This window comes from Gobio gobio (genome assembly GCF_949357685.1).
Source record: "Gobio gobio genome assembly, chromosome: 1".
Classification (NCBI taxonomy): Eukaryota; Metazoa; Chordata; class Actinopteri; order Cypriniformes; family Gobionidae; genus Gobio; species Gobio gobio.
In genome coordinates this window covers 80,431,885-80,459,517 of record NC_137097.1, presented here as the reverse complement: position 1 = coordinate 80,459,517, position 27,633 = coordinate 80,431,885, and the positions used below count along the sequence as shown (strand labels likewise).

Here is a 27,633-nt window from a genome sequence, read left to right as displayed (position 1 = left end):
TGAAGGTAGGAGAAATGACCGCTCTGTTGCAAAGCTGGCGTCACTCCAGTCATTCTCCATCTTTGCAACTCGCGAGTCTGACAGCTGTCAGTCAATCCGTCACTGCGGGTCTCAGGTGCACACCCTCCGCTCAGCCCCGCCCTCGGTTCATCCCCTCTGTGTCCGCCGGGCTCTGCCCACTTTTCCAGCATTTTTTGAAAATTGCCAGTGGGTGGAGTTAAGCTCTGAGCAGGGGTTTAGTTACCCTTTAAAATAGAATTTTGCGCTTTTCTGATGATATGCCGCGCGGCGATGACGTCATCAGTAGCATGCACGCGCGCTCTCAGTCGGCGTCGAGTCTTCTGAGGAGAGGTGAGCCGTTCACAGTATTTTGCAGATTTAAACTGTTGTAAAATACACTTTACACGGTAACGAGGTCGTTTCTGCCTAGTTTGAAACGAGTACAGTGCTGTGTGTGTGTGTGTGTGTTTGCTGACTAAAACAGCAGTGAGGAAAACATGTTAAGTTTTGTGTGTTTGTGTGAATGAATGTTTCGATGTTTGGATACTGCTGCTGTTGCTGAATGTCTCGTGATCTGTGAGCGGAATGGGTGCGGTATCAAGTTTTCCTGCTGTGATTTGATTTAATAATGTTATTTCTCTGACGTTTATCTTTGGCAGAGAGACTTTGTTTTAGAGAGACTTTACATGGATAAAGTTCATAACCGATACTGCTGATTGCTCAATACTGACTGAGCCTGTTCCAACGTAAACAAACGTTACTGTGCATGCGCGCTTTTGGGACACAAACCTAACTTCCGGGAGGAAGAGGCTGCGTTATCTTTCTTATGCGTTATCATCTTTCATTTTATTTGTACATCTTAATTTTATATGTTTTTATTGTTTCAGCATGATTATTATAATCTCCCATTTCTGTCTGCAATATAGAGTGAGGGAAGCCCCCCCCCCCCCCCCCCTCAAGGGTTAGTTCACCCAAAACTGAAAATTATGTAATTCCTCACCCTCATGTCGATCCCAACCCGTAAGACCTTAGAGAAGAAGAAGAATATCTTAATTTGTGTTCTGAAGATGAACGAAGGTATCACGATACATGTCAAATATTTCTTTCTTTCAAATTTAAAGGCAAATTTTTGCTCCTAAGTCAAAGTTGTAGAAACCAGACTGTTAATTGTGGTTTTAAACTACTCATGTCAGAATATGACAAACACTTCACGTTTTTTAATTCCTTCCAGTCATTTTTTCCTTAACAAATTAAATGTCTTAATAGAAGAAATAATGTATTAGTTTCTGTGTGCTAATGGGTGATATTGTTTCTGGTCAGTCTAGGTTTGTGTTGCCTGACATGGCATATCTTCGGCACATTTCGCAGTGCAATTTTAATAATATTACATGTTTTGCCTCTAAGAAATGAACATTTGACAGTGAGTTGAGTAGTAGCTTGAGTTAAGAGGGTGCAGATGTAAATTTATGTTCATTAACAAAAACACGGACATCTGTAAAAATGATAACAACCTAATTTTTATATGTTAAAATATAAATATTCAGATTTTTCATCTAAATTGTATTAAAATTAACCATTGGTCTTCCACAGTATCATAGATTTAGATCATGAAGACCACAAAAAAAAAAAACGCATCTAGCTCTTCTTGGTAAAATGTATCTATATGGTTTCTGTGCAATAAAAAACAGTAGACCTAGCCTAAAACCATTTAGTATAAATGCACAAATTCTATAGATAAATAAAAATAATGTTTGAAGCGGTTCAAATGAGTTACAATTCGTGCTACCTTTTATTAAAAATAGATAATGGTAATTATATTATTAAAAGATAATAATAATACTACTAATAACAATATACAACACACTAAAGCCCAATTTAGTTTTTTGCGTCGAGTGTACGCCGTAGCTACGTCGTAGGCTGTCCAAAAATGCAATAGCTTACAACATACCCTGACGTGCACCTCTCCAAAAATGTAACAAAGCGTCACTTCTACGTGGACCGCAAGGGCTGTGATTGGTCTACCAGAACCCCTCCCTCGGGTCAATAAATAAATATAAAATCTCAGATAAATATCGGCCAACGCAGCAGCCTTGTATCGGCCGATACACGTAAAAAGCGCAAATATCGGCCGGCCGATATATCGGTCTAACACTAATCTAGACTGCAGAAAGCTTGCGATCCAAATTGTCTGTGCGCTGATTTGTAGCAAAAAGGAGAAAAAGAAAAAAGATTATGGTGGAGGAAATGGTTAGACACAGAGGTATGAAGTAAAAGAAAGTCGGAGGTAAATTAAATCATTTTGCACCGTGCTGCTGTTGCGGCTGGTCAAGCAAATTTTTGTGCTTTGTTTCTGTTTGATATAAATGTAAATATATCTTTTAAAATACTGATATTCTGCTCTAACTCCCCCGCGAACCTCCCGCTGCCCTGTATCTTGCTCTCTCATTGGCTGTCGGTCATCGCCGATGTATCTTTCAGTCCGGACTCATTTCACACAGCAGGAGTTTGAATCGCCGACAGGTCCAGATATTTAGCATGCCAAATATCTCTCTCCGATCGCGTCTTTGATCATTCACACTGTGTGATTATCACTCGCGTTCACAAGTACCGATTTGCCTATGTATGATTTTGGGCATTTGTCAGCGATTTCGCAAAAAACCTGTCGGCGAGTAAAAAATCGGGGCTAAAATCGAGAAGGGTCTGGCTGCAGACTTGCACGCTCAGTCAACTGCACTTCCGCTGCAAGTGACGTCACTTGCACTCTCAGACTTGCACGCTCAGTCAACTGCACTTTAGGGCTGCAACGACGCGTCGACGTGCATGAAATGCGTCGACGTGTCGGCGGCACATTATTTACGTTCTAGAATGGAACAGAAGATCTAGAATAATGGCGGCTTCTGCTCCCGGGCATAGTGAAAATTATAATTTATCATATAAAGCCAGATCGCGACATTCAAAAGTGTGGGAGTACTTTAAACAGAAGCCGAATAAAACTGTGCTTTGTTCGCTCTGTAACGCCGGTTTCACACTGCGCGCGGTGGCAGAGCAGGAGCTGTGCGCGTGGAGAGCGGGAGCTTTCACACTGCCAATCAGTGTTGCCAAGTCCCGTTTTTTTCCGCGGAATTGGGCTACTTCTACACTGTTGCCGCGGGCTGTGTCTCATGTCCGCGGGTTGAAGCGATCCCAACTATGTGATATTTAGCCCCGGTAATGAGAATTTTAGCAGGCAGCCCTGCAAAAAAACACACATATTTAACCCCTCGAATGCGATGTTTACCGGAGAACCTCCCCGAAACGCGATTGGGCTTGTTTTGGGCTATGTTGAGTAACAAATGGGTGGGTTTTGTTGTGTAAACCTGGCAACCCTGCTGCCAGTGTTCTCTCCATGGTTCTCTCGCGCAGCTGAACCGTGGCGCGTGTATTGCAACAGACGGTCACATTTTCCTGGGTTCTTCTCCGACCCCAGTACGTCTCGTGCTTTTATTTATTATGGGCTGCATATATCTGCTGTAAATGCGACCCGGTTCCCCTCTGTCCCAAACACATATGCATAATAACTTGCTGTATATAGGTAGTTTGCATGATTAAAGTAACATTAAAGTTAAGATATGCCTCTAGCTTTAATCATTTTTGTGTCTTTGAAGTTTGGGCAAAAGCTTCTGGCAGCTTTAGTCGTTGTTTATGCACATGTATCTTCAAAATAGACGACTAGTTATACTATATTAAAACTATGCTGCAGCTGAAAGCTCCTGTATGTGAACCTTTTGCAGATAAATACAAGTGCATTTTCGTTTACTATTGACACAAATCAATAAGTAAATCATACTCAACTACTATAGTAAACAACTTTTCCTAATTAGGCCTACTCTGTATACATTTTATGATGAATAGTATCATTATATATTATGTTTAAAAAGCTTCTTGTGTTAATATATTTCATTATAAAATGGCATACTATGTACACTACCCTTCAGTGAATGATGACAATATTAATTGTATTTCAGGATTTCATGTTAAAATAATATACAAATTCACTACCCTCTTTGAAATACAATAATCAGTAAAAAAGAATCATAAGATTAATCCGGAAAAATAATCGTTAGATTAGTCGACTAATCGAAAAAATAATCGTTAGATTAGTCGACAGAAAAAATAATCGTTAGTTGCAGCTCTACTTGCACTTCCTCTGCAAGTGACGTCACTTGCACTCTCAGACTTGCACGCTCAGTCAACTGCACTTCCTCTGCAAGTGACGTCACTTGCAATCGACACCTGCTCTCCGCTCTCCTGCGACGTCACTTGCAATCGACAAAAATAACCCGCAAATACATTTCCAGCAATTCATTTGCATTGTATTGACGCTGTTTAACACGTTAAGATTCATTTGCATTGTATTGACGCTGTTAAACACGTTAAGTACTTACGTGCTAAAAAGCGCAAATATCGGCCGGCCGATATATCGGTCTAACACTAATCTAGACTGCAGAAAGCTTGCGATCAAGCAACAAAGCAACAATTATTTTGACTTAATTACTAGTCATGTAACAAAACAGTGTACCTCTTGTGATTCAAGTGGTGCATCCTCCAACACAGGATGTAGTACATTTAAACTAGCATCATCTGCCTAAAAACATAAATACAAAGAAATAAATAGTATATGCAAGTCCGGTAACTTCATAACTTTTCACTTATAGATGATTACCCACTACACAGTAAATATGGCAGTCGATACAGTGCAGGTGTCGTTGCAGATGGCAGAGAAGGTCCCACTGCATAAGGAGGTGATGAGAGTGCAGGTGTCATTGCTGACAAATTTGATGATGGGCATATTTGTAATACCCCTTTTCCACCAAGGCAGTGCTAGAGCTAATTCAGAGCCAGAGCTAGTCCCAGTTCATAGTTGGTTCGACTGAGGAGCTTTCTAAGAACCAGTTTGCTTTTCCACGGGCTGAGAGCCACAACAGAGCCATTTCTTATGTCACTGTATACGTCTCATCTCTGTCAGCAACGCTAGCGAGGCAGCGGCAATGTTGCCAAGTATGTGGTTTTGCCGCGGGCTGTTTTTTCATGTCCGCGGGATGAAGCGACCACAATTATGTGATATATAGCCCCGGGAATGCGAATTTTAGTGCCAAAAACACATATTTTACCCCCAAATGTGATTTTTACTGGGGAATCCCCCCCTGGAACGCGATTGGGCTTGTTTTGAGTAGCAATTGGGCGGGTTTGTTGTGAAAACCTGGCAACCCTGGGCAGCGGGAAACACAAACACACCAGGCTTGTTCGAGATGCATCGTCACTGCGCAGACCGATCCACGTATGATATTAAAAAAAACGCATGAATGAATCAAAAGCATAAGGAGTCATATGCTCTCGCTGGACTCGTTATCATACGGCGATCGGTCTCTGCACAGCACCGCTGCGAACAAGCCTTCCATTGATTCACATGGCTTTATGATCCTACATCGGCATCAAAACACAGCGAATCCAACGCATTCATGTAGTTCGCCGTAATTTGTATAGACGGAGATTACAAACGAACAGCAGCTGTTAGCTCCATTAGCTGCTATTTCAAAAATGGTGGATCTAAAGTTTGTGTTCGTGTTGTTGACTCCGCCCCCAGAGCCTGACGTAATCGGTTCTTACTTCTAGCCCTGTTCTAGCCCAGCAATGTTTTGGTGCTACTTAAGAACCACTTTTCCTGGCTCGGAGCTGGGGCTTTGTGTGTGGAAACACAAAGAACCGATTTGAAACTAGGCTCTGGCTCCGAACTAGCTCTGGCTCTGCTTTGGTGGAAAAGGGGTATAAGTGAGCTTCCATAACGTATCTCCTGAGAACAGTTTTTCTGCAATTTGGACAATGGTAATGAGGCTCAATTCTGCAAGGCAAATGGCAATGACATATTCTTTTGCCTGTAGATAAAGCACAGTATGAAAATCAGGAAAACACATCAATATAGAACCCATACAATAATATAATTGGGTCCAGTATTATGAAGATTAAATGATGCCAAAAAGATTTGCATACGTAAGGTAAGATTTGTGGAAGTGTACATAAGATTGTACCCGTAAACTAAATTTGCTTGCACAAGAAAAGCTTTGTAATGGTGTGTTGCATTTCAAACGCAAGTTTACATTTACATTTATGCATTTAGCAGACGCTTTTATCCAAAGCGACTTACAACTTGGGGGTACAATAAGCGATTGGTCGTGAAGAGTCGAGTGAGCGCAACAAGTGCCTGAAATACTGAGTCCGTGTACATTTCTCAGTGTAGCACAGGCTAGATTAGGGAGAGAAAGAGGAGGAGAAAGAGGAAAGGAATGGTTTTTTTTATTTTATTTTTTTTTATTAAAGAGGTTAAGTGCTCACGGAAGAGATGAGTTTTTAGTTGACTTTTGAATGTTGTCAATGAATCAGCATTTCGGATGGCGGTGGGCAGATCATTCCACCAGCTGGGAACGTTGAGAGAATGGAAAGGGATTTTTTGCCTCTCTGTGAAGGTACCACAAGCCTTCGCTCCTTAGCTGAACGAAGGCTTCTGGTGGGGGTGTGGAGTCGTAGAATCGAGTCAAAGTATGCAGGAGCTGAGTGCGTGGTGGCTCTGTAGGCAAGCGTCAGCGCCTTAAACTTGATGCGAGCAGCAAGTGGCAGCCAGTGCAGAGTTTGTACGTTTTTTTCAAGTTTAATTGAAACTGCAGCTTCACGCTAACACAAAATAAATATGATCTCTATTCTTCAGACACTTTTGGCAGTTTTTCCCCACCCAAATACAGACGAAAGCATTGCAAGCCTGTGAACAGCGATTTACAAGCAAAAACAACAGTTTAGAGACTTCTAAACGGATTGATCATGTAAAATTAATCTGCATGTGCAAGTGTCTAAATAAATTGTATATAGGGCAAGGTTACGGGAAACTTACCTTTACAAAGCTTCTCTTGCATATGCAAATGTTTCCAATCTTATATACAGTTCCACAAATCTTACTGTGAATGCAAATCTTTTTGGCATCATTATCAAATTTCATATGGTGTTTTTCTTAGCACAAATTGTTTCAGAGCGTCACCATAGGTTTATTTGAAGGAAAAATATTTATGAAGGTGTTTGTGCCACCAATAATCAACTACAATTATAGTAAAATAGTGTAATGCACCTACCTTGGATAACACTTGCTGTTTTAAAATGTCCTTCCCAGTGTTGCTTTATTCTTTTCAGGGTTGTTGGCTTTAGGGTAGGGCATAAACTGCAGTGATACAAAGTGCAACATGATGTGCACTGTGGTACCAGGGGTTTTTCAGATAGTAAAAATATTGATTGGTGCATCTGTATTGAAATCAATAATAATATTGATATTAGAACTGTGTAACTTAAAGGAAATTACATGCAAGAACTGAACTGCGCAAGGTCGTATTTTACGATACGTATTTTACTAATAATTAACCCCGCAAAAAATAAAACAAAATGGACGGTAATATATACTGTGATTTCAACGTGTAAGCCATGTAGCACAGTATTTAAGACATGTATATAAAAAGTTTATATACCACTTTTATTTAAGAGTAAGACTAGTTAGCATGAGTAGACAAACAAGTAACGTTAGACCGTTAGACATACTTTCGCATATTAGATATTAAAATGAGTATTTAAATTGACGTAGAACGTTTTATCATATATTAACCAAGTATATATATATATATATATATATACTTACAGCAATGATTCTTGAACCACATTGGGAGTTCTCAATCTGACACGTGCCACTAGTGTACACCTGGCGTCGGTCGCAGGAGAGCGGAGAGCAGGTGTCGATTGCAAGTGACGTCACTTGCAGAGGAAGTGTAGTTGACTGAGCGTGCAAGTCTGAGAGTGCAAGTCTGCAGCCAGACGCTATTGCTAAAATCGGGCAGTGTGAACTCGGCTTTAGGGTGCATTTCGTGAAATAAAGTCTCCGCAATAGCATTCGATTGAAGTGCTTGTCTTTGCACGAGTCACAGATACTGAAAACAGCAGCCGCGAGCACTCTGCATGATTTCAAAAATGCTTTCCAGCGCCAGATCACCTCTTACTTAAAGGGTTACTTCACCCAAAAATGAAAAATCTGTCATTAATTACATGCGTCGTGGAGGCCTACACAGAAGACAAGAACAAGTTGGATAAAGGTGTTATTTTGACTTTTTTTTGCGCACAAAAACTATTGTCGTCGCTTCGTAAAATTATTGTAGAGTCACTGTGGTGAGATGGACTTTGTAACGACGTTTTAAGTGCCTTTTATGGGTCTTGGGAGTGTAAATGTACTGAATGCCAATGGAGGCCTTTCTCAGCCATCAGCTTTCAACAAAAATATCTTAATTTGTGTTCCGAAGATGAACGTAGGTCTTACGGGTGTCGAACGAAATGAGGGTGAGTAATTAATGACAGAATTTTCATTTTTGGGTGAACTAACCCTTTAACTCTACTTATCAACTAGAGATACTTAAAGGTCCTGTTCTTCGTGATCCCATTTTTCAAACTTTAGTTAGTGTGTAATGTTGCTGTTAGAGCATAAATAATACCTGTAAAATTATAAAGCTCAAAGTTCAATGCCAAGCGAGATAAATTTATTTAACAGAAGTTCCCTTTCAAAGCCTACAGCGAACGGCCGGTTTGTTCTACATCCCTGTACTTCCTGCTTTAATGACGTCAGTAGAACAGTTTGTCGACTAATCTCCGCCCACAAGAATACGCAAAAAAGGGGGCGTGGTCTTGTTGCTCTCCCACGTGGAGAAGAGGAAGTGTTGCGTTCGGTTGCGTCGGTAGTGTGTTTGTCGCCATGTCGTCCAGACGCTGTTATTTTCATCCCGGAGTCAAATCACCTTTGTTTGGCCTTCAGGGGCTGTACTTTGAGCACATGAATCTCCCCGTTATGGTAAGAGGCGTGACCTTTCCGGGGAACGTGCGCTAAGCTGCTGTCCAATCACAACACGGGAACCGCTGGCACAATCAGAACTCGTTACGTATTTCTGAAGGAGGGACTTCATAGAACAGGGAAATCCTCAAGCCGTTTTTAGGACAGTGAGAACAGCGGTATACAGATAAGTAAATTGTGTGAAAAATACTGATTTTTTACACGCGAAACATGAACACATGTTATATTGCACACTGTAAACACAATCAAAGCTTCAAAACACAGGAAAAACGGGACCTCTAATTTGTATTAGATACAACAACTCAAGCTGCAAGGTCGCTGCTGCTGCTACTCAGACAATGTACACAACAAGCTGCTGCTCCTTCGGCTTTTGTCTTGATAATGTGGGTTGCCATCAACATGCCCGTGGACACTGCCAACTAGCGGTCTGCATGTGTAATTGCACATTGACGCGGACAACAACGCAGAAGTGTAAATGAAAACCAACGCGTAACTTGCGGCGTAGAGGATACGGCGTAGGTCCGACGCAGAAGTATAAATCAGCCTTAAGGATTGATGAGCTGATGGGTTCATGAATATTAATCACGTTGACAGCATTCGCTCAAACTGATTTGCTGAAATCAAAACGGGGACAGGAAAAGATGAGCGCCAGCCAATGAGATTGCCGTTTGCGCATTAGTTCCGCCCACTACCGAAAAAACGGCATATCTTCTGCTTGTTCTTAAAAGCTGAATAATTCCAAATTAACTCAGTTATTTTGACAGGAAAATACAACAAGGAATATTAACATGTAGCGTGTCGATTTTGCTTGGTATGTAAGACACTCTCTCTCTCTCTCTCTCTCTCTCTCTCTCTGATGAGCTGATTTGAAATCGTATAGTTTGCTTGACGAGAGCGAAACTGTCAAGCACTCATTCATAGTATTCAGCAAGTAAAAATATATGCTTAACTTATTCTTAGCATCTAACACACACATTGGCGAGTAAAATGTGAGAATTTATTATCCAATGGCTAATGATATATATTATTTAAAGCTACACTGTGTGATATTTTCCCCCATCTAGTGGTGAAAAGGTTTATGACCATCCAGTGACTTTTAGTTTCTGTTCCTCTCAATTCCGATTTCGTTTCAACTCCTACGGTGGCCGATTTAGTCCAAGATTAACATGGCTTCCAGTTCGACCTCGTCCACATTCGACACGGTGCCTGTGGGATATTCTGTGAGCAGTGGGATGGTTGGAACTCAACTGGCCTAATTATTCGGCTAGAAAGAACTGCAGCTAATCCAGAGTGAACTTTGATGATAGTAATGTTTATTCAGGCATACACAGGTTTGCGTGGATATGTACATAAATGTGGTTTCTGTGAGATAACAAATAAGGATGGTAAATATACATGATAATGACATGACAGAAGATACACAGTTAAGAACTGTATAACTATACTTATAAGTTACATTTGTATAATGTAACCGTAAACCAGAGCTTATTGTACCATATATAGGCGCTAAATGCAGCTGCATTAAAAGGAGCGGAGCTGCCGCTGCTGCTGCTGCTAACAAGCGGTGTCGGATTACAAAAGTGTGTGCGCAGCTTTAGTACTGCAGTGCGCTCTGTATAACAATTGTTCATATGCCGATCAGACCTGATAAATATTTCCATCAACATACATTACAAGCAAATATTTTCTATAAACGAATAAACATTGTTGATAACAAAATAACTGAATGATTATTCAAATAGGTGAGCATTATGCTATTGTATGTTGACACAAAAATACTTCTGAGGTGACATCAACTGAATTACGCGATGACACACTCTGAAACACATCTACAATGACAATAAATATTATTACTTACGGAGTTATTAACGCACAGAAATACCACACAAGGAAAAACAGACTTTTGAGGAATAAACAAGCCAGGAAAACTTACTGGACGCTGCTGAGATGAAAACTCTCTGCGCATGCACCAGACAAGTCTGAACAAGTTGACGCGCACATGCGCGAGGGAGGGAATTTTGAACGCGAAAGGCGAAGCTTGAATTTACGGGTATGTCCCTCTTTGGCTAATGTACTTTCAAGATGGAGGGGCAACATGGCGACCACCGTTAGATCCCATTACCTTATGTATTTTCAATGGCATATTATAAACTTAAGAGAATACTTTATACTTGAAAGAAGTAAATATACATTAATGAGCACATATATTTTTGAAAGAACTAAGTATTTTTAGCTAAGAATAGACAAAAAAAGTTACACAGTGTAGCTTTAATCACCCAGAGTGACGATTTACTCGCATATGTGAGTGTTTTACTCGCATTGTAGAGGGTTGTCCAACTAATTTAAAAGCAGACATCTGGGCACATTTCGGCTTTTATGAACAACCTGGTAAGCACGACCTGGAGAACACATGCGCTGTGTATAAATCAAAGCTATCTGATTGATCAAAAAGATTTTATTTACACTTGGACACATAAATGTACCTCCGCAAAACGGATATAAATCCGATCTTCATTTCCCGCATATATGCAGATTTATTGGAGTTCACGTCACCGAAAACAACAGATATGAGCTGCATTTTATTAATCATCAGCTAATTTCAAAATCGCAATAGGAGAGAGTGCGGAAACAGCACTGGTAAGATCATTCGGTTTCTTTACTTTTAATGAATATGATTGTATGTTGAGCACTACTTTCAGTTTAATTTGTGGTAGTTTGTGCGTTGGCTTGATGAAGAGATAACGTTGCTCCGCTGCTCGTTTGTGGCAATGCGTGCCGCATAGTGCTGTCATATCTGGCTATAACATGTCATATAGCCTATAACACTCAAGGTTTATTCTTAGCCCAGACCACCTCCTGAAGTGGCTTTTAGTATTTTGTGTCTTAAATGCACCTGTTGTCTTCTGTGCCCAGACTTGAGTTTTGTTTGATGTTTGATACATTCAAGAAGCGTGTTTTCTTTGAGCAGGTAAAATTAAAGTTTCAGTTCATATAACTGACTGACAAAATTGTATACATGAGGATGCAGTGCGTTGTGATATCGAATTGAACCGAATCGATGGCATGATAATCGTAACCTAACCATGAGACCAGTGTAGGTTCACAACCTTAAAGCTACACTATGTAACTTTTTTAGTTTATTCTTAGCTAAAAACTCTTAGTTCTTTCAAAAATATATGTGCTCATTAATGAATATTTACTTCTTTCAAGTAATAAAGTATTCTCGTAAGTTAATAATATGCCATTGAAAATACATACGGGTGAGGGGTTCGAATGCCGGTCGCCATGTTGCCCTTCCATCTTGAAAGTACATGAGCCAAAGAGGGACATACCCGTAAATTCAAGCTTCGCCTTTCGCGTTTGAAAACTCGATGGCACTGTGTCAAATGTGGACGAGGTCGAACTGGAAGCCATGTTAATCTTGGACTAAATCGGCCACCGTAGGAGTTAAAAAGAAATCGGAATTGAGAGGAACAGAAACTAATATTCACTTGATGGTCATATACCTTTTCACCGCTAGATGGGGGAAAATATCACACAGTGTAGCTTTAAAATAATATTATGTGCTCTAGTGTACTTATGAATGAAGATGGGTGTCAAATTTCTATGATTTTTCATTCTCACTGTTATTTATAGTTTATATTATTTTATATATTTATAGACATACATCATCTTAAATGTTAATATAAGGGGGCAGAATGAAAATAAAATATGGATAGAAATGTTAGCAATAGAAAGACAAAAGAGAAATGCAGTGTTACTGATTGAGCTTTTTACATCGAACCGCTCTGTGTAGCTTTTATTTTTAATATAGTAATGATTTACAAAGAGTTGTCTGTCTCAGCAGTCTTGGACAAGTTGCTGGTATTTGGCTCTTTTCCTCTTTGCAGCTTCCTCACAGCCCTCCTCCCACAACACCATCAACTCCACCAGGATGATCTTCTTTCCCTCTGGAGACCACATGATATCATTGGGCCTTAGAGTTCAGGACAGTACCGCCTCGGGGGAAGTGGAGTTTCCTCCTGAGGTCAACCTCTATTTCCCATCCTTGTACTGACTACAGGAGATTCTGCCTGGCTATGCTGGTCTTTGGCCCTCTTTCACAAAGGCAATGGTGCTCAGCAGTGGTCTTACTTTGGCTGGTTGTTTCTTCCTCCTTTCTTGCTCTAGGATGTTTGCGAGCACTGCCAACACCTGTATCAATGTGGAATTCTGCCATTGTTCCTTTCCCACCACACAACCTGCACAGTGGGTCCTCCTCTTGCCCCACCTGTGCAAATTAACAGGAGTTGGTAAGGTGTCATACACTGCTTGGAGTAGCAAAGGATATAAGGAAGGGCTCCAGCCAGCACAGTTAATTGTTCTCTTGGGGAGGTTTCATTTCGTCCAGGCGCCTTGAGTTGCGAGCTCAATGTATTTTGCTCTTCTCCTTTCTTCCTCATGGTTTCGCTCTTCATCCTGTATCATGTTTTTCTTCTCCATAGGGGGTGGACTTTGACCACTGCTGGAAATATGCTGTTCCTAGACCCTGTCTTCCAATGCAAGGGTTTCCGATGACATCTTTGGTCCTAAGAGAACATTCTGCCTGGGTAATTGCCATGCTGGCGACCCACTTATGGACAAATCTTGTTCTAACTCCTGGTGAGTTGGTCTTGAGAGTCCCTATATGTCAGGGACAGTCTGCATTTGGCGACTTTAAACTCCACCACTGATGACAGGGGAAGCTGGAGCTGGCCCGACCTTATGTAGAGCCCCAAGGATGTAAAGCTCTGGGGTATTCCCAACCATCTTCTAAGGTGCTTGTTGAACTTCCTCTCCATTCCTTCAACAGTTGATTGGATCACCGTATATACAATGAGACTCGGGACCATGTTGGAGCAGGCCATGTTGGTAGATCCAGCCCTTGTGTTTTCTAGGCAGACCAGACTTGTCAATCTTCTTCAGCCATTCTTCAACTTGTTTTCCGGTGCTGGAGATGCTGTTCTTGTCTGACGGGGAATGATCATACCACTTTCCAAGGCATCTAATTGGGTTCCCCTAGATGTTCGGGATCACTTCCCCTGAACAAGTAGCTTGAACCTTCCAGTTGTTTTGCCCTTTTGGATCACCAGGCTTTTTGATTTCTTGTGATCCAGTTCTGCCAGGACCCATCTTGCCTGCACCTGAGTTGGTGTTATCACAGTAAGATTATCCATGAATGCCCTAATTGCTGGCTGTTGACATCCAGCTGCGGTCTTCAGCCCTTTTGACTGTTGTGCTCGCTACAGAGATGATCAGGTTAATTCCCATGGTGAACAAAATGGGAGAGATTGTGCATCCTGTCACTATACCCTTCTCCACTGGCTGCCACTTTGTTGTAAACTTAGCGGACTGGAATCGTAGCTTGATGTCTCTCAGGTAACTGGTGATCATGCCCTGGATGTTATGTGGGATGTCGTAGTATTCCAAAGCAACTTGGATCAAGTTATGGGAAATAGACCCATATGCATTTGCAAGGTCAAGCCATACAACTGTTAGGCTGCCTTTCTTCTCCTTTGCTTTTTGGATAAGTTGGCTGAGGACCCCTGTATGCTCCCGGAGCACCTGGAGAACCCTTCAACACCACCCATTAGTGCTGGGACGGTATAGATTTTTTTCTTACCGTGGTTGAAAAGCAAGAAATTCCCGCGGTACAGCGGTAAACCTTTTTAAACGGCTCCCGCTCGACTTTCGCACACAGCCGCACATGCACACACCAGCGCAGGCAATTATAATATGAATATTATTTATATTTATTTTTTATATTTTGTAACATTTACATATTTATATTAATTTACATATCTCGTGTGGTGTGTGCTTTTGTCTCAGTGGTTCAAGGCTATTTAACGAAGACTATTTAGGCTAATTTAACAAATAGTCGCTGTTCACACTACCGTGATTGTATATTACTTATATATATATATTTTTTATTTATTTATTATATATATTTAGGTTCATGTTTATGCTAATAACTTTTGAACCATAAGGGCTAGAAACAAAACTCTGATTCATTGGCTCAAGACGATTCGATTGCACCCTATGACGTCATTTTCCGTCATAATAATTTTCCCGCCATTTTGAAATTTCCGAAAAACCTACTTTTGCGAACTCGTCCTAGACGGTTCATCCGATTTGCACGAAAATGGAACCAGATTATCTTCAGACCATGCTGACAAAAAATCTTGCAAATCAAGTTGATTCGTCAAATCGTTTTCCATAAACGTGCAAACAAATTTTATGTAGCTGTTGCAAAAACACACTTAAGGCAATATCTCCACAACGCTTTATCGTGTTCAAACCAAACTTGGTACATGTCATCACAAGCATGACTTGAGGCAACATGCAGTGTTTCGGCATAGCGCCACCTACTGGTCCGGAGATACAAAAAATGGCTGTTTTTGCTTATAACTTTTGAACCGTTTGTCCAAAAATCAAAAAAGTGGTCTCGTTAGATTCAAGACGGCATGCCGAGTCGTCTGATATTCAATTTTACCATATCGGCCATTTTGCCTGTCGGCCATTTTGAATTTTGTCAAAAAATGCTATATTTTACAAATGCATTAGTGTATTGTTACTAAACTCGGTATGTGACTTCCATGTCATGCCCTGAAGGTACTCAAAAAGTTTTAGGGCAGTGCCACCTTGTGGTCAAAAGATATAACAAACTTGACAAAAATGCTAATAACTTTTGATTAAATTAGCCTAGTATATTGAAACTGGGCATAATAGAGCCATTGGCTCATGCCGATTCAATTGCACCCTATGATGTCATTTTCGGTCATGATAATTTCCCCGCCATTTTTAATTTTCCAAAAAACCTACTTTTGCGAACTCATCCTAGACGGTTTGTCCGATTTGCACAGAAATTGAACCAGATCATCTTCAGACCATGCTGACAAAAAATATTGCAAGTCAAGTTGATTTGTCAAATCGTTTTTGATAAACGCGCACACAAATTTTGCGTAGCGGTTGCAAAAACACTCATAAGCCTATATCTCCACAACGCTTTATCGTATTCAAACCAATCTTGGTATAAGTCATCACAAGCATGACCTGAGGCAACATGCAGCGTTTCGGCGCAGCGCCACCTACTGGTCCAGAGATACAAAAAATGGCTATTTTTGCTTATAACTTTTGAACTGTTTGTCCAAAAATCATGTCTTCCGCACCATGCTTTGAAGGTACTCAAAAAGTTTTGGGGCAGTGCCACCTTGTGGTCAGAGGTTATAACTAAATTTACAAACATGCTAATAACTTTTGATTAAATTAGCCTAGTTTAATGAAACTGGTCATAATACAGTCATTGGCTCATGCCGAGAACATGGATACTAATTTTGCCATATTTGGTCAAACATCCTGTCCTCAATGTTCTTATTTGATCAAAACCTACTTTTTCAAACTCATCCTAGACCGTTTGTCCAATTTCCACCAAAATCGAATCGTTTCATCTTCAGACTGTGTCATCAAAAAGTTAGGGATTTTGCATCAATAGATGAAACCGTTTTTGTAAACCGCAGCGACGAAGTTGAGGCATGATGCCAAAATGACTCTTGAGGCTGTATCTCTGCAATGCTTTGACATATTGGCATCAAACTTTGCATGTCATTGTTCCCTTATTCTGACCACACCACATCAATTTCGTAACTGTGCCACCTATTGGTCAAAAGTGATAAACCATTAACTTATATTATCAGTGACTCTATATATGATATTTCAGCCATTTTGCCTAATTTTCTTAAACTGTATAATTGTTCATTGTTGCAGTTGGTCTGACACTCTCAGACTACAAAGCATTTTTCAGCCTTTTGCCTAAAATCATCTTAAAACGTGATTAATTGCTCATTGCTGCAGTTGATCTGACATTGCCAGCCATTTTGGCATGTCTTGTCTTCTTCTTTGCGCTTGGCCCCGGTATTGCTGCTTGCAGCTATATTTTATTATTTATTTTTGTTATTTATATTACATATTTTTACATATTTATATATATAGGCCTAAATGCCTATATATCTCATGTGCGCTTTTGTCTCGGTGGTGCTATTTAAATATTTAATAATTTTATAATTAACAAAGTGGCGGTGCTCACACTACCATGATTGTATTTACTTATATTTATATTACATATTTTTACATATTTATATTAATTTATATATCTCGTGTGCGCTTTTGTCTCAGTGGTGCTATATAATTTAACAAAGTGGCGCTGCTCACACTACCATAATTGTATTTTACTTATTTATATTTATAGTACATATTTTTACATATTTATATTAATTTATATATCTCGTGTGCGCTTTTGTCTCAGTGGTTCAAATATTTAACGAAGGCTATTTAATTTAACCAAGTGTCGCACACTACTGTGATTGTAAGCCTGCCAGACGGATATCTTTTTCGATAGCCTTTTAATGAAATTGGAATTTCAGAATCACATAGCCTACTTATATTTTATTGCCTACAATAGATTATTTATTGATTATAGTGAATGAAATTTCGCAGGCCCAGCTTATTTGTAGTCAATCTTTCCCAAACCGAGTTGGAAGAGAGTTAAAACTTACCAGTAGCCTACTAAGGAGTGCTGAGGCAGGTCCAGCTCAGTTTGTTCTTTCTGAAGCCGTTGTTTTTTTTGCCAGCTATGGGAGAAAGCGGTCACCAGCGGTCGACACAAACCCATGGCCCGGGCGGTGCGTTCTTTTTCTGCTTTCATGACTTCTATCTACCTACCCGCTATTGTCGGCTGCGCAACCATGTGAGAGAATTGTGTTAAGCACGTGCAATTAAATTGAGATCCTGTTTATGCGCCTGTATTTTATGCTTTAGTAAAACTAAATTCAAATTATAGGCTACAAGACATTACACAGGTACTCTCGCATATAGGCTTAATAGTCAATACAAATTAAATGTTATAATGGAACATTGTGCTCCCCAACTCGCGAAAGATTGGATTTGCTTCATCTTTTGATGAAGTTTTGTTTAGAAAACCTTGAATTCATATAAGACACACATGTCATGAGAATCAATGAATCCATGGAATTAGACACAACGTGCACGTGCAGGCCAAGGTTTTTTCTTTTTTTTCTTCTCTCTCTCGGTGACGATCTCAGACGTCCCAGCCCTAGTTAATATATTCATTCTGGGTCATGCAAGCGCTCATTTTCTTCACCAACACGGCAACAAAATATTTCCCTCAGCACTAAGTAGGGAGTCTAGTGTGATGGCTCTTAATTAAAAAGTCTTTAGTAAAATAAATATCAGTTAAAATATGTCAGTAATGTATATTCTATCACATTAGATAAGTGTTTCACTGACCAAATATAATTAATAGTTCTCATCTCTCAATGTTTTAAAACTAATAATTGGAAGATCAGTGTACCTCATTTATGGAAACTTTCAGGGATGTTAATTTATAAAAAATGCATCAAAATGATCACAATTATATTTTATAGCAGTTCTCTATTACATCACTTATGTCTTTTCACTTCATTTTTCTCTTTTTGAATTATTTCGATGTACTGAAAATAAAAACTTTGTTGATTTCAGACATGATGGAAGAGAGCGAGGAGAGTGAGGAACTGAGTGAAGTGGAGGAGGAACATCATGTCAAACCTGGAGAAAAACCTTTGAGTCCCTCAAAGACTAAAGAGACATTTATAAAGAAAAAAAGAGCCAAGAAATCTACAACCTGCACTCAGTGTGGAAAGAGTTTCTCAAACATATATAATCTTGAGCGTCACATGATGATTCACACTGGAGAGAAGCCGTTCGCATGTGATCAGTGTGGGAAGAGATTCACATCCAAATATTATCTTGATGTTCACATTAGAGTTCACACTGGAGAGAGGCCATTCTCATGTGATCAGTGTGGATCGAATTTCGCACAATTATCATGCCTTAATGATCACATGAAGATCCACACCGGAGAGAAGCCGTTCAAGTGTGATCGGTGTGAAAAGAGATTCTCTATCAAAAGTAATCTTGAGATTCACGTGAGGATCCACACTGGGGAGAAGCCGTTCACATGTATTGAATGTGGCAAAGCATTTCTTAGGGCGTCACAGCTGAAGATACACCAGTCAGTTCATACGAAGGAGAAGCCACATTCATGCTCTGTGTGTGGGAAGAGTTTTTCACAGCAGTCTAATTTACAAATACATCAGAAAACACACACTGGTGTGAGAGAGTACATGTGCTTTGAGTGTGAGAAGACTTTTTCTTCAGCGGACTGTTTAAAAAAGCACCAGAGGATCCACACTGGAGAAAAAGCATTCAAGTGTTCACACTGTGACAAGAGATTCAGTCAGTCAGGACATCTGAAATCACATGAGAAGGTCCACACTGGAGAAAAACCTTACAAGTGTTCATACTGTGACAAGAGATTCAGTCGGTCATCAGCTCTGACGACACACAAGAGGATCCACACTGGAGAAAAACCTTACAAGTGTTCATACTGTGACAAGAGATTCACTCAGTCATCAGATGTGAAAATACACGAGAGAATCCACACCAAAGAGAAGCCACACACTTGTGATCTGTGCGGAACAGATTTCTCTATTAAAAGTCACCTGACGCGACACATGAGGATTCACACTGGAGAAAAACCTTACAAGTGTTCACACTGTGACAAGAGATTCAGTCAGTCATCAGATGTGAAATCACATGAGGGGGTCCACATCAAAGATAAGCCGCACACGTGTGATCAATGCGGGAAGAGTTTCATTATTAAAAGTCACCTGAATAGACACATGAAGATCCATGCAGTGAAGAAACCACACCACCACAGTCGGAAATCGCTGTAAGTTATTCAAAATCTGTCAGTTTCCTAACAGCATTGATGAGCGACAGGACATTTTCACAATAATAGGAATGTTTAGCATGGAAATTTAGTAATATTGAGTTTTAAGTCAACCATTTAAATTGAGTAAAATTTAAGTAAAATTAACTAAAATATAACAGAAAGATGTCAAAGATGAATTAAGAGCTCTTTATTTTCAATTAAAACATTGAAGACAGCTGATGATAACAAGCAGAAATATAGCTGCAAGCAGCAACTGTGGAGCTGTAGCGTAATGCAGAGCCAGAAAATAGAATGTACTCAAGGAATAGATTGGTTCAGAAGTATAGGTAGGATGTTATTAACAGAAGTTTAGATGAACAAAATGATCAACAATGCACTTATTTCTTATCCAAGAGGAAGATAGAAAAGTACAAGTACCCAGATAATAAAGGAATTGAAATAAGACAACCAATTAGCATGCTAAGCTTACTAGAATAAAAACACAAACACGGGCAAGGTCAAAATCAGAGACGAATTTCTTAGGAATGGTATCAAAAATCTGTTTATTTCTGTGCGGCTCAGTCCATAAGATTCTCTGCCCGAGCCCGAACTTAAGCCGACCCCGATATTTCCCGCCACTATCCTCGGGCCTGGCCCTTGATCGAGCATTTTTTTTTTTTTATCATTATTTTATTAGCCTAAATGGGTGGGCAGAAAGCTATGCCATAATCAGAAATAATATATATATATATATATATATATATATATATATATATATATATATATATATATATATATATATATATATATTATTATTATTATTATTTTTTTTTATTTTTTTTTAGCAAAGTAAGAACTAATATTACAAAGTAGAAACAAATGTGTACAAAGTCAGGATTAGTCTAAAAATGCATGTTAAACTCACAGCACATGCAGTGATGAAGCGCAGCATTCTGATCAGAACCGCTCTGAGACGCTAGTCATGAGCTGCTCGCGTGACCTATTTCTTTTCATTTCGCATTGTTTCATTTAAAATAGTATTTCAAGCTTTCTATACACATATTTCTCATGTCTGGGAGGCAGGTAGCCTGCTGAGTTTCGGTTTGTTTATGAGACATGTTCAAGAGCAATACAAGTGATGACTCCGGCGCCTCTGTCACAATTATTGTCTGCTATAGCCCATTTGCTTCTTATTTATTAAATCCAGGCAATAGGCTGATGAAACATTGATTTAAAATTGATACAATTCATACAAAACGAAATTCACTTTAAAAAAAGGCTTGTTACAAAACAAAACTTAATGAAGTGGTCAAAATAATTTCTGACCCACTCACATCTTTGCACTTTTCATTATCAATATAGCCTAGATGAAATTTTAAAATAAAATTATAATATTTAAACATAAATATGAAACAAAATGCATTGTTTAAGGGCTACAACAAGTATAGTCGGCTACGGTACAGATAAATGTCATGTCTGAGTGGGATTTGAGCAAACGTCATTTTACCGGTGAGCGGTTCATGATTGGAGTGCTGGCATAGAGCGGATTATTGAGCTAAGTGTCACACCTCTACGCTCCGCTCATTACAGGCCCGTAATGAAAATTTTTTTCAAAATGCTTCTACTCCTCAAAAAAAATTTGAGGAGTAGAAGCAAAAAAAACTGTTTTTCATTTGCTTCAATATGGCGGAGATTCAAATGTTTTGAAAATGACACATCGTTGTAATTGACGCATGGTTTGTCCAATCCGAATAACACAATAACAAATTCAAGTCAAGTCAACTTTATTATATAGCACTTCTCAAAATGCAGATTGTTTCAAAGCAGCTTCACAGTGTTAAACAGGAAAATAATGCCACAGAATTTTATTCGGCCGTACAGCCGCTCCGGAGAAAACGGTGATGTCATCAGCTCATTTCAATTATCATACTGTGACAATGTGGGCATTAGATCAGTAATTTAGTTGATATGGTTAATTTAGTTTATATGGTTAGTTTAGTTTACTTAGTTAGATTTATTTGGATATTTAGTTGAAAATTTTGTGTCCCCAACTGAGCAAGCCAAGCCAAAGGCGACAGTGGCAAGAAAACCAAAACTCCATCAGGAGCATAATGGAGAAAAATAAACCTTGGGAGAAACCAGGCTCAGTTGGGGTGCCAGTTCTCATCTGGGCAATTAACAAACAGCGTATGATTATTATTCTGGCAACTTTACAGGTCAGAGGTCATAATAGATCGCAATATTCAAAAGATCTGAGTCATCACGTTGAAGACGGGTTTATTGAGGATGTCTTATCGATTTAAGTATTAAGTCTTGTCTGGGCGCAGGTCCACCATCTGATCTGGATACGGCCCGGATCCGGCTGACTGCAGTAAACCTCGGGATAAAACAGAGAGACTATCATTAGCGTAGATGCCATTCTTCTGATGATGTAACGAGCACATCAGGTGTTATGGGAAGTGTTCCCAGTTCCGGCTGACCTAGTTAATGCAGCCTAACAATCATTTAATTGAAAAAAAGTTTTATGTGTATGCCATAGTAAAGAGATGTGTTTTTAGTCTAGATTTGTACCCACTTTATATTAGGTGGCCTTAACTACTATGTACTAACATTTTAATTAATAATTAGATACAATGCACTTATTGTGTACATACATGTTTTTACATTGTACTTACATTTAAAAAAAAATACCTGCATGTAATTACATCTGTAATTAATTTCTGTAGTTACATTTGTAATTACACAGTTGACACTTTCCTTACACCTAACCCTACCCTTAAACTTACCCATACCACCACACCTGTCCCTAACTCTACCCTTAAACTTACCCATACCACCACACCTGTCCCTAACCCTACCCTTAAACTTACCCACACCACCACACCTGTCCCTAACTCTACCCTTAAACTTACCCATATCACCACACCTGTCCCAAACCCTACCCTTAAACTTACCACCACACCTGTCCCTAACCCTACCCTTAAACTTACCCTTACCACCACACCTGTCCCAAACCCTACCCTTAAACTTACCTTTACCACCACACCTGTCCCTAACCCTACCCTTAAACTTACCCTTACCACCACACCTGTCCATAACCCTACCCTTAAACTTACCCATACCACCACACCTGTCCCTAACCCTACCCTTAAACTTACCCTTACCACCACACCTGTCCCTAACCCTACCCTTAAACTTACCCTTACCACCACACCTGTCCCTAACCCTACCCTTAAACTTACCCTTACCACCACACCTGTCCCAAACCCTACCCTTAAACTTACCCATACCACCACACCTGTCCCTAACCCTACCCTTAAACTTACCCATACCACCACACCTGTCCCTAACCCTACCCTTAAACTTACCCTTACCACCACACCTGTCCCTAACCCTACCCTTAAACTTACCCATACCACCACACCTGTCCCTAACCCAGGGCTCCAGAGTGCGACTAAATGGTCGCATTTTGCGACTAAAATTTGAGAGTGTGCGACTGAATTTTACATCCAGGCGCACATGTGCGACCAGTAAATTTGCCTGCTGTCGGTACTGGAGAAATTAAGAAAATACACTTACTAATTATAATTGATAGACGTTATGTCTGGCAAATTCTATCTTTCTATATGAGATAATATTAAACCATTTGTCCTTGATGCATTTTTGCCATTCGCAATCCAGAAGAGAGAAAGAGAGAGAAAGCGAGCGCTCTCTCATGTGGAGCTACAGCGAACACAACACGTCAGTCAGCTTAATGAGTGACGATGGCCAAGAGAACTACACAAAAGTTTAGTCTGCTTAAACTCTTGGGATATGCTGTGATATTAATCTAATTTTATTTTCGATTTCGGCTTCCAAGAATTATAAAAAGATGATATGAGGTAAAACTATTCCTATAGCCGTGTCCGTCGAGCTCATCCTTCCCTTCACAGCCTTGCGCTGTCATTTCTCCTTAAACCTAAACTAAACGTCCGAATCAGTGATTGTTGTAAACTGCAGTCTCTACTGTTGCTAAACTGCGGGATGTGTGTGATAATAAAGAGCTATTAAATGCACAATAATCCGCGCAAGAGACGCTGTTTCCAACTTCAAGGCGGTTTATGTGTGTGTGCTGCGAAATGGACCGACTTGCACTTGATATTTTAGGCTTCGTGTGCGCGTCTAAACCATCAAATAAACAACAAATAGCCGGTGTCAAAATGACTGGATTGGAGAGTAGTTATTTTAACAGTTTATATCTTAAATGGGCGTAAATAGTTTGGAGAAATAGGAGAATATGATTCTATTAGTTCTACATTCGATCGGTCTTAAAGGGGCAGCGTCTAATAAACCTGCTGACGATTGAGCCATTAATTCGAATCGAACAAAAGGCAAATAGAAAATATTCCAGCTCTTGAATTAATAACTTAGCTTTTATAAGCATTAATCTATCAATTTATACAGTGAAAACTATGCAGTGTTATTTTACATTTCATTACTTTATTAGATTTCTTTGTAGGTTTGTTCTTTACTGTAATATTAATGTTAGCAGACCTTCCGAATGCCTGCACACTGGTCCATTTACAAATAGATGTTTTATATTTTTGTTCAAACTTTGCGGTTTCTTTTGCTATAGATATTTTACTTTTCAGATTATAAAGCCATTTTAATTATGTTCTTAATTATGCTTTTTTTTTTAATAAAAAATAAATAAAATAATGTATAATAAAAAGAACCGGTAAGAATACTGTTAAAGTATCGGATCGATAAGCAGTATCGGTAAGAGTAGTAATACCATTAAAACCTTAACGATACCCATCCCTATTAGTAATACAGTGGAAATTAGTAGATTTGGTTAGCATGTTGATTTACGGTGTGTGCCCCTAAAATTTCTGGTTGTGCCCCTAAAATATTCAGTTGGGGGCCACTGTGCTCCTAGTGAAAAAAGTTAGTCTGGAGCCCTGTAACCCTACCCTTAAACTTACCCACACCACCACACCTGTCCCTAACTCTGCGATGTTTAATAGGCAGCCAGTGCAGTGTTGACAGAACCAGGCTAATATGGTCATACTTCTTGGTTATAGTTAGAACTCGAGCTGCTGCATGTGGACCAGCTGGAGTTTGTTTATTAAAGGACTACTCAGGTGAAAAATGAACCTAGGGGTAATTAACACATGGTTACCGAGTAGATCGTTCTCTGGGATGCGTTTTCATGAAAATCGAACGTAAAGAGTTTTATCTCTAAATCTTGGAAAGATTTCCAAGAGTCATCTTGGAAAACAGTCTCAACAAGTCGAGCCACGGTTGAATAATCCGTCATCTCTTTAGTGTGTATCCTTTGGAAGCACTAGTCTCTGTTGCGTTCAGTTTAAAAAAAAAAAAAATTCTATTTATTTATTTTCTCTGTTGCGTTCAGTGCTTTCTTCTGGAAACAACGGACCATATGAGATGTCCTTTAAGTGAGCAGGGCAACCACCCAGTAGAGCATTACAATAATCTAGCCTTGAGGTCATGAACGCATTAACTAACTGTTCAGCATGTTGCATTGAGAGCATGTGCCGTAATTTAGATATATTTTTAAGATGGAAGAATGCAGTTTTACAGATGCTAGAAACATGGCTTTCAAATAAGAGATTGGTATCAAAGAGCACACCCAGGTTCCTCACTGATGACGAGGACTTGACAGAGCAGCCATCAAGTGTTAGACAGTATTCTAGGTTACAACTTGTTGAGCTTTTTGTCCAATAATTAAAAAATCTGTTTTTTTTTTCTGAATTTAATTGCAGGAAATTAATCACTTTTGTCTCTCATTTGAAATCTCACATGATTTAATGTTTCTTTTAGACCTGATGGACGTGATAAAAAAAGGAAAAAACAGAAGTCAAAAAAAGCCTCGCATGAGAATCAAGGCTGAGAGTTCACACTGGGAAGAAGCGGCTCAGGCTTTTTCGCTGAAATCACATCTGCCTTCTCATTCTGAAGAAAGACCATTTAACTGTAATCAGTGTGCTGAACGGTTTCATCGAGCATCAGTCCTGAAGAAACACCTGAAGATTAATTCAGAATATTACAGCATTAAAGACACGACGGTGTGGGTTATATATATCCTAATTAAATTTATAATCAAAGCATTAATCCATCTTTATCCTCCTATATTATAATGATTTTTAAAGATTCTTTCCAGTTATATCACTAAATCAATAGGACCAATGATTGTTTATTGTTTTTTCCTTAATGTTTTCTAAAGTGTGTATTTGGTCTCTTACTGTGCGTTCACACCGCCGCCGCCGAGAGCGTCAAACTTCGCTCTGGCCGCCCTGCCATCGACGCTGTAGAAGATTCGTGGACGCGCTGCCGCTCTGACGTAGATCGAATGCTTGGTCTTTTTTGAAACCGCATTTAAAGGGGCTGCAAAGCAAACAATCATGTTGATCGGCGTTTGTGCTGACTGACCACAGGTAGGGTATAACCGTATAATATAACCTCATGAAATCATTTAAATGTGAAAGTTAAAAAAGCAGATCGATGGAAAGAACTTAACAAATATAGTTACATGTTTGCTAACGAAATAAACCAATTAAAAGCCATTTGTGTGGTGTATAAATAATGTTGCGCATCTTCTTATCAAACCCGCCGCACCAGCAGTGATCAACCTCTCTCTATTTTGCTTGGGAACTAATGTGGTCGGAACCAAAGTTTACAGCGCTGCGTTCTCTAGAATCATCTCAAGCGGAGCACTTCTACATTCCCATTGGTGGCCGCCGGCTGCCGCCGAAGCGCGTCGTAGCTCATTACCATAAAGTTGACCTGATCCCAACTCTCCTCGACGCCCAAATCGTCCAAGACGCGCCGCGCCGCTCTCGCCGGAGCTCGCCGCCGGGCTCCCATTGAGAATGAATGACTTCCGGCCACTTTGACGCTCTCGCCGGCGGCGGTGTGAACGCACAGTTAGTGGTGATTGAGGGTCTGTCCTAGGGATGTGTGATGTGTGGCTAAACACTTCATGGCAGAACATGTGTCATGTGTTTGGATTTTAGAGGTATCACACACCCCTAACCTGACAGGAGAGCAGTAACAGTGTTTACTCACTCAGCCTGGCTTCCAGAGATGACATGTGGATTTGTCTTTCATTTTAGATTTTATTCATTTTACATTATTTTCTTTTACTGAAACACTGGTGAATTATGGTGAATACTGTCTGTACCTCTGAGAGAAAGCACATGCTATCTGTATATTTTGGGAAACTTTCTGGTTAGAGCTGGAGCTCAACCAACTCAACCTTGGAGAGACTGTGTATCTGTGTATGTACGTGGTATTCTGTGTTACAGATCAGTATTGAAGGTGTACAACGGGCATCCTAGGGAGAGTGACAGGATGTTGTTCTGGACAAGCTGGTGCCTTCTCCAGATCTGGAAGATCACTACGTGCCTAATCCCGGGGTGAAGACGTCAACAAGTGATCTACAGACATGTGCATCTGATTAAAGGGATAGTTCACCCAAAAACAAAAAATTTGATGTTTTTCTGCTTACCCCTAAGGCATCCAAGATGTAGGTGTCTTCGTTTCTTCAGTAGAACACAAATGAAGATTTTTAACTCCAACCGTTGCTGTGTGTCACTCGCAGGAAGTGATGGCAGTCTGGAGAGCTGAAACGTTCGTCTGATATGAGGTGATATATTTGCATAAATACCGTTGGGTTTCTCTCAGAAACCGATCGTTTCGTGTCTTAAGACGTCAATGTGTCGTCACGAGCCGCGGGGTTTAATTTGAAGTTGTCTGTCCATGTTTTTTTTACTCTAATAGAATTAGACCCCATTGACAAGCATTATATGAGTGACACACAGCAATGGTTGGAGTTAAAAATCTTCATTTGTTTTCTACTGAAGAAACGAAGACACCTACATCTTGGATGCCTTGGGGGTAAGCAGATAAACATCAAATTTTCGTTTTTGGGTGAACTATCCCT

At 39.8% G+C, this 27,633-nt stretch overlaps 2 protein-coding genes across 3 annotated transcripts in view; both read left to right on the top strand.

The window, feature by feature from the left end:
* LOC307126351 (GTPase IMAP family member 9-like) overlaps positions 1-27,633 on the top strand; it is a 584,370-nt gene that overhangs the window by 506,395 nt on the left and 50,342 nt on the right. The gene's annotated exons all lie outside the window — the stretch shown is intronic.
* On the top strand, positions 208-27,336 carry LOC307126257 (uncharacterized protein). 2 transcript variants are annotated; one of them, XM_079816719.1, is made up of 3 exons: positions 208-351; positions 18,455-19,706; positions 25,512-27,336. In XM_079816719.1, the coding sequence occupies exons 1-3, from the start codon at positions 279-281 to the stop codon at positions 25,579-25,581; spliced, it is 1,395 nt and encodes a 464-aa protein (XP_079672845.1). In that variant the 5' UTR covers positions 208-278; the 3' UTR covers positions 25,582-27,336. The 2 variants fall into 2 exon arrangements, with proteins under 2 accessions (XP_079672845.1, XP_079672846.1); XM_079816720.1 differs by having other exon boundaries at positions 326-407.

Coding starts and splice junctions, on each gene's coding strand:
- LOC307126257 (XM_079816719.1), top strand. CDS start 279: ATGCCGCGCGGCGATGACGTCATCAGTAGCATGCACGCGCGCTCTCAG. Junction 352..18,454: donor GTCGAGTCTTCTGAGGAGAG/GTGAGCCGTTCA, acceptor TGTTGATTTCAG/ACATGATGGAAGAGAGCGAG. Junction 19,707..25,511: donor CACCACAGTCGGAAATCGCT/GTAAGTTATTCA, acceptor TGTTTCTTTTAG/ACCTGATGGACGTGATAAAA.